Genomic DNA, 10,539 nt, shown 5'->3' with positions numbered 1-10,539 from the left:
AGCTTGCTCTGTTCTCTACTCTGTCAAGCAGTCGCAGATGAGAAGGGGGGGCAGGTAAACCAAGAAAGTGGAACATACTCAAGATGTGAGCGTACTTGTGCCTCATACAGAATTTTGCAACCCCTACTGTCAAGCAGATGCGAGATACTGGTGAAGTGCTTTAAGCTTCCTGGCTATCTTGTTTGCAAGATTTACAACGTGATTCTTCATGGTCAGTTTGGAGTCGAATTTCACCCCAAGGATATCAACTTCTTCCCCAAGTGCCAACACCCTCCGATTCATCCTTAATACTGCACTGGCCTAGAGACCATCATTATTTGTATTTTCTCAGGTGCAAATATTACTTGCCATCTATTTCCTCAAGCTGATATAGCTCTTAGCTGGTGATTGATGTAATTAGAGCAGCTGGCATTTCATCTCTTCGATAAGTGAATGTCAGTGTACAGTCGTCTGCATATGCATGGGATTCTGGGATGAGATGAAGGAGGTCACTGAAGTAGACATTCCATAACAATGGTCCCAGTATGCTTCTTTGTGGAACACTTGCCCCAATAGGATGTCTTCTTGTTTCCATTCCAATGAGAACTACCATTAGAGATCTACCATGAAGGTAATCACTGAGGAGACATAGCGTAGAGCCTGCAATTCCCAGAGCTTGCAGTTTTGCTAAGAGGCCCCGGTGCCACACCTGGTCGAAAGCAATGTCCAGTGCTACCACACAGCTGACTTTGGATTCATTCAGTGACTGGTGCCACCTAGTGGAGAGGTTTAACAATAGATCAGCAGCAGAGTAACCTTTCCTGAAGCCATATTGACGGTCACAAAGTAGTGAGTGGTAGTCATTTGTCTTGAGATTACAGTCTCAAGGATCTTGCCAGTGATTGACAGCAGTGACACTGGTCTGTAGTTGCTGATTTCTGCTCTGCTTTTCTTTTTGTGAACAGAGATTACAGTTGCCTCTTTCCACAGAGAAGGCCATTTACACTGTACTAGGCAGTGCTGAAAGATGCGAGTCAGAGGTACTGCTAGCTGGTCTGCACATTGCCCAGAAATCTTGGGCTTAACTTGTGTGTGCCCTCAGCTTTTTCTTAATCAAGTGATTTAAAATAGAAATACACCTCCTCCTGCCTTATTGTCGCCACTGGCAGTTTTGACAAAGTTCTTGCAGCTAGCCAAGGAGAGTCCCTTGCTGGACCAGGAACTTGATTTTGGAAGCAAAGTGTTCGGCAAAGAAGTCGGCTTTCTCTTGACTACTAGTAGAGGTGGTCCCATCCTGTTGATTTAGAGGTGGAGTGAGTTCATCAGGCAGATAACCTTGTCTGTCCTTGACCAGGGACCACCAGATTTTGGAGCCTACTCTACCTGATGCTAGCTTTGTGTGTCCACCTCCCATTTAGCAATGGCCCACTTTTGAATGTCACCCATATGCCTACAGGCTTGCCTGTGCAAGTTCCTGTTATAGGTGGTAGGATGTCTATTATACCTTCGCCATGCCTTGTACTTAGCAGTATAAGCCTCTCTGCAACAAAAGCCAAACCAAGGCTGATCTGTAGGTTTCGTCACACATTGCCAATGAGAAATGTGTTCTTGTTTTAGATTAAGGATGTGTCCAGTGAAGGCTTTCACTTGGCTGTCAACATCCCCTTGAAGAAGAGCATTCTAAACAGTGGTGGTGAGCTCAGAGCAAAGGGCTGGCCAATTACCTCTTTCCCATAGCCAGGTTGTGCACGTGGACTCATCACCTCACTCTCTCTCTCTCTCTCCCTCCCCGTCTCCACCCCTCCCCGTCTCCGCCCCTCCCCGTCTCCGCCCCTCCCCGTCTCCGCCCCTCCCCGTCTCCGCCCCTCCCCGTCTCCGCCCCTCCCCGTCTCCGCCCCTCCCCGTCTCCGCCCCTCCCCGTCTCCGCCCCTCCCCGTCTCCGCCCCTCCCCGTCTCCGCCCCTCCCCGTCTCCGCCCCTCCCCGTCTCGTCTCCGCCCCTCCCCGTCTCCGCCCCTCCCCGTCTCCGCCCCTCCCCGTCTCCGCCCCTCCCCGTCTCCGCCCCTCCCCGTCTCCGCCCCTCCCCGTCTCCGCCCCTCTCCGTCTCCGCCCCTCTCTGGGGTTTGTCACGCTGTTTGCTCTAGCTGGCGCTCAAATTAACTGGTGTTCCCACAAGGTACCAAATGGTCGCAGGTTTTTTTTAATACTGCACACACTGAGTGGTAACCCTTTCAGGGTCCATGCCGTATATCTATGGCTTTACGTTCAGGGTCTAAACCATAGACCTACGCCATGAGCTCAGCTCACTCTGATAAGCTGTGAGTAGTAAATTTGGGCCTAGATATGATAGAATACATCTATGTGGTATGTGTTCACCACATAAAACAAATCCTGCAGCACACAGTGTATAACGAGAGGAAAAAACCGAGACTGTGATTTTCGATTAAAACAGTGAATCTGCAGTGTTTTTTGTATGTTTTTTTATAGTTGTATCTGCGATTACTTGGTCTCATTTCATAGAATGGAAGACATATTACAGAAATAGAGATGATTTTGATTGGTTTTAGCACTGGAAATGGCTTGAAACCGAGCTCAAAGTAGCGGAAATGTTAAATTTTTGCCGATGTTCAAGATTAAACAAACGACTTCACACATCTAATACACGCCAGCTGGTGGGTCTAACATACATTCACAAATGTGGTGATGATATTTATACAATTATTACAATATTGCATAACAGTAAATCTTCTATTTTTTGGTTTGAATAAAAATTCATTATGTGAATAAAAAATCAAAATGGAATTCATTTGTAAAGCCTCAATATGTAACTAATGAACAGAGGAAATGTTAGTTTAGTGCCAGGAATACCTACATTGTTTATTCTGGACCCTATTTTGAAACTGGAATATTTTGAACTGTGTTAAATTGGCCAAATTACCAATTTCCGATCACTTTATTTTGTAATTGAAACAGCCGACTTGGTGATTTCTTGTGCTCAATCGATAGAATAGAAGTAATACTAATGAAATAGCTAAGAATTTGGTCGGCTGAAATAATGTAATTGACCTAAAATGGGAGTCGAAGTCGGCAAAATCGCCGATTCGTAAATATCGCTGACACCTCAAAATTCGCGAGAGCATAATTTCATCAATTTTCCATCAAATTTTGTACTTTGTTTTATTACTTTCAGAAAAAGATTCTATACTACCTAGGCATACGAGACCTCTAGTGTCAAATTTGAAGGAAAAATAAAATGTCAATGTATGTTTGGAGTGCTAGAAGCAAGAATGTAGATGCATGTTTGGGCAGTTAACCCTTTCAGGGTTTCCGACGTACTAGTATGGCTTACTCACTAGGGTTATTGATGTACTAGTGTGCCTAAATTCTAGCGCCTTCAAATCTACTAAGAGAAAGCTGGTAGGCCTATGTATGAAAGAATGGGTCTATGTGGTCAGCGTGCACAATATAAAAAAAATCCTGCAGCACACAGTGCGTAATGAGAAAAAAAAAAACTTTGACCATGTTTTTTGTTTAAAACAGCGACTTTCCACTATTTTCATACAGTATTTATGGTTGTATTCTAGTTTTCCTGGTCTCATTTTATAGAATGGAAGATATATTACAGAAATTGAGATGATTTTGATTGGTTTCACAATGAAAAGTACCTTGAAATTGAGCCTAAAGTAGCAGAAATGTTTGATTTTTGCCAAAGTTCAAAAGTAAACAAATCATGCCAAGCGTCCAATACACGTCAACTGGTGAGTCTAATATTCTTTTACAAGTGCATTGATATTATTTATACTATTTCTACACTAATGCAGTAGTTTGCGTAACAGTAAATCTTCTATTGTTTGTGAGAATAAAAATTCAAAGTGGAAAGCAAAAGAAATGTAAGAGGTGCCTGGGGATGTGACTAATGAACAGAGGAAATGTTATTTTAGTGCCAGGAATGTCTGTCTTGTTTATTCTGGGCCCTATTTGGAAATTGGCATCATCTGAAATTTGTGTGAAATTGGCAAAATTGCTAATTTCTGACCACTTTATTGGAAAGTTGAAATCAGTAAATGGGTGGTTTCTTGTACTTATTCGATAGAAAAAAATGGAGTTCCTGCGAAATAGTTATGATTTTTGACGACTAGTACCCTGGAATTGGCCGAAAATAGGGCTCAAATTGGGCGAAATCGCTGATGCGTAATCATCATCGAGACCACTAACTTCGCGAGAGCATAATTCCCTAAGTTTTCCCTCAAATTTCATACTTTTGGCGTCATTATGATCAGGAAGAGATTCTCTATCTTTTCATAAGAAAAAAAAAAATTTTCCGAAAATTTTTCGACCCTGAGAACAAGTTTAGGAGAGGACCTCTCGACCTGAAAGAGTTAAAGGGTTAAACATATGTGAGCTAGCATCATGAAATATACACAATACCAGCTATTATTAATATTAAAAAATAGAACTTAGTTTAGTGGCAAGATGTGTAGGAAGAGGCAGAGACAGACATACCTAGAACCATTGTGGCGCCTGGAGGGAAGGCAAGGTCATGGTCCTTGCCACAGTAAGTAATGTAAAGGTAGTTGGTGGTTGCTGGCCACTCTGCTGACACTGTGTCCACCTGCTTCACTACTGGCAGGATACCTGAGCAAGTAAAGTCAAACTCATTACTGCACACATAACATACTTGAGAGCTGTGAAAACAAACATTTCAGCCCATAAAAAATGCATACAGGAATATTAAATTGACAAAGTTAATGAAAAAAAATTTGCTAGAGCAATTAAGCAACTTGAACTAAAAAAAAATTTCATATATTTATTTATTTATTAATTTTATTAATTTATTAATTTGAACATGATGCAGAGAAGTACAAGAAATACAATTTTTAAAGTGCAGCATGCCAAAGCCCCTTGTATGCAGAGCATTATGGGCAGCTTAAAATTAACTTAAAATTAACTAAGCAATGATATATTCAGTGGTACAAAAATTATTGTAAAACAGATAACAATTTAGTACAAATGAGTATTACAAAGACAGGTCATATGGTCATTTACTGTGTTGCTGTGTAATCAGTAGAATGGAGTATTCTGTTAGGTAATGAAGTTAATTAGTAACAAAGTTTGATTGGGTCACAGGTTGACATTTATGAGATACAATAATGAGATACATATATGAGATACAATTTATGAGATACAATTACTCAGTATTTATTTAGTTGTGGGTGAGTAAGTGATTTTTGAGAAGAGACTTGAATTTATAAACAGTGTTTCTTTTATATTCACAGGTAATGAATTCCAGATTTTAGGGCCTTTTATGTGCATTGAGTTTTTGCATAGCGTGCAATGGACACGAGGAACATCAAAGAGTGATCTGTGCCTTGTGTTATGGCCATGTGTTCTGCTGAGGTTGGTAAGGAGATGTTTGAGGGGAGGGTTTATGTCAGAGTTAAGTGTTCTATGTATGTAGTAGGTGCAGTAATAAGTATGGATGTTTTGTATTGTGAGTAGGTTTAGAGTTTTGAATATTGGTGAAGTGTGCTGTCTGTAGTGGGAATTTATCATCATTCTGACTGCAGCCTTTTGTTGGGTGATTAGTGGTCTGAGATGGTTTACTGTTGTTTGAATCTACCAAATTCTGTGTCTCGCTCATAAAAAATTCATTTAGGTCTTCGACTCTCAGTCTGGTTAGTGGCTCGCTAAAAACCGAGTCATATTGGGACTGAAGTAATAATTGAACTAAAGGGTCAGCATCTCTGCCCATTACTATCCTTGCATTTATGTTCCTAACTCTTTCCTTACCATTATATTCAGACAAATATATAATTAATCTTATAAAGTACTGTGTGACTGATACAAGCCACCACCTCTATATGTCAGGATATGATGGCCCACAATAACAGTTTTCAACTGAAAAAAAAAAATTTAATTCATGTCATGAATAGCAAAACAACTACTATTTTATATTGATAAGGAAGCACTACAATCATAGGGGTCCACAAAACAACTAGAATACACAGATGAATAAGACATCCTACACTTGTTTAACATCGGTAGTAGTATGGCCCGCTGCTGGTGCCACATGACTCATGCCACCATCACTATCACCACCACCACTGCCTGCTGCCTCACTCACACCATTCATACCCATCATAACAATATCGTCATCTTCACTATCAGGTCGTGGTGTAGGGCCACGGGATGTGCTCCGAGATTTACTCTTTCCCCTTGGAACAACATATGACACTACCAGACCGCAAGCTACGTCGCTTCACTGGGGAATATTCACCCTCACTGTCGCAACTAGAACTGCTTTCAACAGCTTTGAAATCACTATCACTGCTCACATCTGAGTCTTGTACATGGGCAAATAGTTCCCTCTTTCGTCCTGGTACAAGTGAATGTGAACAAGCCAGCCTAGCACCAGAGGTGCAATGTCGTGGGTCATCTGGGTTTTCATCACTAATTATGTTATCCTGGGCACTGTTTTTGGTCACACCCGCTTGAAAACTATGTAATTCACTTTCACTGACACTTTCATCATTGATAGAGCTATCACTTGGGAACAAAAGACCTCCAAGGAAGCAGAGAGTGTCCATAAATGGGGTTAAATCCGAGTGGGGATCTGTAACAAGTGGCGTTCCACAGGGATCAGTCTTGGGCCCGTTGTTGTTTATAATATATATCAATGATCTTGAGGGAATTACTAGTGATATGAGCAAATTCACCGATGACACAAAGATAGGTAAGATAATTGATTCAAACGTAGATGTTATGGAACTTCAGGAGGATTTAAACACTCTATTCTTGGTCAGAAAAGTGGCAGATGCAGTTCAATGTAGATAAATGCAAGGTTCTGAAGCTCGGGAGTGTCCATAACCCTAGTACTTATGAGTTAAATGATGAAGAACTTAGCCATACAGATTGCGAAAAGGACTTGGGGGTTATGGTGAGCAGCAACCTTAAACCAAGACAGCAATGCCTAAGCGTACGTAATAAGGCAAATAGATTACTGGGATTTATATCAAGAAGTGTAAGCAACAGAAGTCCAGAGGTCATACTGCAGCTTTATACATCATTAGTAAGGCCTCACCTAGATTATGCAGCTCAGTTCTGGTCTCCATATTACAGAATGGACATAAATTCGTTAGAAAACATTCAGCATAGGATGACTAAATTAATACATAGCATTAGAAATCTTCCTTATGAAGAAAGATTGAAGACTCTTAAGTTACATTCACTTGTTAGACGAAGAATGAGGGGAGACCTGATCGAAGTGTGTAAGTGGAAGATAGGTATTAATAAAGGGGATATTAATAAGGTCTTGAGGATGTCTCTCCAAGAGAGAACCCGCAGTGATGGATTTAAATTAGATAAGTTTAGATTTAGAAAGGACATAGGAAAGTATCGGTTTGGAAATAGGGTAGTTGATGAGTGGAACAGTCTACCTAGTTGGGTTGAGGCTGGGACTTTGGGTAGTTTCAAATTTAGGTTGGATAAGTACATGAGTGGGAGGGGTTGGATTTGAGTGGGACTTTCACATCAGAGCTTATTTCTTGGGTGGCATTGAAAATTGGGTTGGGCAAATGTTTTGTTAGTGGGACGAATTATAAAGGACCTGCCTAGTATGGGCCAACAGGCCTCCTGCAGTGTTCCTCCTTTCTTGTGTGTTCTTGTGTTGTTCAATCTGTCGAGGAGTGAGGTACTTCTTACTGCAAGGCATGGTGAAAATGGACTACCAAGATGGTGTTCCCACAATGCACGACTGAGCCCCAGATTTTTTCACAGGGTGCACACCCACCATTCAGACCCATTCTCCCTCATGTAGGCCTACCAGCTTTCTCCCGCTTGATCTGAAGCTGCTAGAATTTACGCGTATAAATATGTCAAACAGTGGCGCCTAAGACGTACTATATATATGACCGAAACAGTCAAAGGGTTATTATTATTATTTTGAGCTCAATTCCTCTATAATCTTCTTTAATGTAATCATATATTAAAAAACATCCTAATAAAAAACTTGAAACAAATTTTAAAATTTTAACAAAATAAAATTTTAAACTTTTACTAACCATGTTTTTCCCTGAGAGCTCGTACAGCAAGCTCAGTGCACTGGACAGCTTTACCAATCTGCTTGTCTGAGAAGCCCAGTTGCTTGGCTTCACGCAGAATGTTTTCCGAGAGTTCTTCATCAGTCAGATTTTCCAACTGATCATACATGGAGGTAATATTCTGAGAGGAAAAGACACACTCTTAGATATTAGAGGTTACATACAGTTGTCTGTGAATCTAACATGTAATTTCAAAAGCTAACTCTTTACTAGGCCAAAATATATCATTAAGGTAAGTTTCCTAGCATGACAGTGAAAGACACTAAGCAAATTATAACGCAAACTATGCAAATTATAGGCCCATATCAAACTTGCCCCTACTATCTAAAATCTTCAAAAAATTAATTCACAAACTAGTCTACTCCTACTTTGTATCCCACAACATACTAACCCCTGTCAGTTTGGATTTAGACAGAAAAAAGTACAGCCTCTCCTCACTTTACGACAGAGTTCTGTTCCTAATACAGTGGTCCCTCGCTTTTCGTAGTTCTCGGCAATCATAGATGTCGGAAATCATAGGGGTATTTTCGTATAAACATGGGCTTGCTTTTCATAGGTTGACTCGCGAGTCGTAGTTCGTCCGGGACGCGTACCCACGGCATGAGCCGGGGCAGCAGCCAGTCTAGCATTGTTTACCAGTGAGCAAAGATCCCCTCACATGCTCCAGTGAAATATTTCATAACACAGTGGTCCCTCAATAATCGTCCATAATCCGTTCCTGGAAGTGGGACTATTATCGAAATGGACGATTTTCGAATCAATTTTCCCCATAAGAAATAATGTAAATCCAATTAATTCGTTCCAGACACCCAGAAGTATCAACAACAATTTTTTTTTTTACCTAAAAGATAGATTTACATGCACAAAAGAATGAACATTCAACATGACAGTTACCTTTATTGAAGGCTGTTGTTGATGAATGGAAGACAGGGAGGAGGAGAGAGGGAAGAGAGGTTATTTGGAAGGAGAATCCCCCTCCATAAGGACTCTAGGGCACTAATAAAATGTATAAATGAACATTGGTAATAGGGGTAGTTGATGAGTGGAACTGTCTGCCTAGTAGGGTGATCGAAACTAAAACATTGGGTAGTTTCAAATTTAGGTTGGATAAATACACGAGTGAGAGGGGTTGGATTTGAGTCAGACTTGCACCTGAGCTTATTGCTTGGGTAGCATTTGTTCTGTTAGTGGGTTGGATTTGTGAAGGACCCGCCTAGTATGGGCCAACAGGCTTATTGCAGTGTTCCTCCTTTCCAATGTTCTAAAAGCTATGGCTTGGGTAGTTTCAAATTTAGGTTGGATAAATACACGAGTGAAAGGGGTTGGATTTGAGTCGGACTTGCACGTGAGTTTATTACTTGGGTAGCATTTGTTCTGTTAGTGGGTTGGATTTGTGAAGGACCGGCCTAGTATGGGCCAGCAGGCCTGTTCCAGTGTTCCTACTTTCTTAAGTTCTTATTTAACATCACACTTATCAGTAGGGTGATCGAGGCTAGGACCTTGGGTAGCTTCAAGAAGAGATTGGACAAATATATGAGTTGGAGGAGCTGAGTTTGATTTGTGCCATTGGGTACGGTAGTAAATTCTTGGGTAGCTTTGGGTGGAGGTCATTTTGATAAGGACCTGCCTTGTATGGGCCAGTAGACCTGCAGTGTTCTTCCACTGTTATGTTCTTATTGGCTATTTGTGTGAGGGAGGGATGGCAAGTTTATTGTTGGAGAATATGACACTAATATCAACTCTAGGGCTTATTTATCTATCACAATTCAACTAATATGACATAATAAACAATATTAATAACATAGAAACATGGAATATACTGTAGAATGAATAAAATAAGTCATTACGTATGTCACGAGAGGTGTTGTGTTGTGTTGTTGTTGGGTATATAAGGGCCACTGAGTGTAAGCTGTCCATAATGGTGGTGAGGCAGCGGTGGTTTTTGTAGCCCTATATAACTCCAACAACACTGGAGGAAATATAAACACAAATGCAGTATAATGTGATCCTTTATTGACAACGTTTCACCCACACAGTGGGCTTTTTCAAGTCACACACGGATCTACCTGGGGTTGGAAGGTACGAGAGTATTTATAGTCAGAATGTTGAGGTCAGGTGGAGAATGCTGCATCTGATGATCTACCGGGTGGGGTTATAGACTCTTGGGTAGCTTGGCAGGGGTATTGGACAAGTTGTAGACCTTCTGCAGTGTTCTATGTTCTTATGTGGGATAGCGATGAAGAAGTTTCTTGGCGAGTGGTTCAGCTATGTTATAGAAGCCATTGTTCTGCTTGAAATTGTTGGTTATAGAGATAAGCGATGATTCCAGGATTCTTCTGTATCGAGTGTTGTCTTCTGTGGCTGTAAGTCTTGAGTTTCTGTAGTTAATTAAATGGTTGTGTGAATTGCGATGTTGTACACAGGCATTCCTTGTATCGTCAGTCCTGCTTGCATATTGGTGTT

The 10,539-nt window shown here is 41.0% G+C and overlaps 1 protein-coding gene across 1 annotated transcript in view; it reads right to left on the bottom strand.

Moving 5' to 3' along the window:
- Positions 1 to 10,539, bottom strand: part of r (carbamoyl-phosphate synthetase 2, aspartate transcarbamylase, and dihydroorotase rudimentary) — a 1,183,622-nt gene that overhangs the window by 490,215 nt on the left and 682,868 nt on the right. Inside the window, exons 19-20 of the mRNA XM_070094236.1 lie at positions 8,038 to 8,197; positions 4,481 to 4,612 (exon numbers count right to left, since the gene is read on the bottom strand). Of these exons, the coding sequence (XP_069950337.1) occupies positions 4,481 to 4,612; positions 8,038 to 8,197 (292 nt within the window). The remainder of the gene's footprint in view (positions 1 to 4,480; positions 4,613 to 8,037; positions 8,198 to 10,539) is intronic.

Source organism: Cherax quadricarinatus, chromosome 45 (assembly GCF_038502225.1).
Source record: "Cherax quadricarinatus isolate ZL_2023a chromosome 45, ASM3850222v1, whole genome shotgun sequence".
NCBI classification, from domain to species: Eukaryota; Metazoa; Arthropoda; class Malacostraca; order Decapoda; family Parastacidae; genus Cherax; species Cherax quadricarinatus.
Note: the sequence above shows the minus strand (reverse complement) of the source record. Positions and strands in the feature narration are given on the sequence as shown.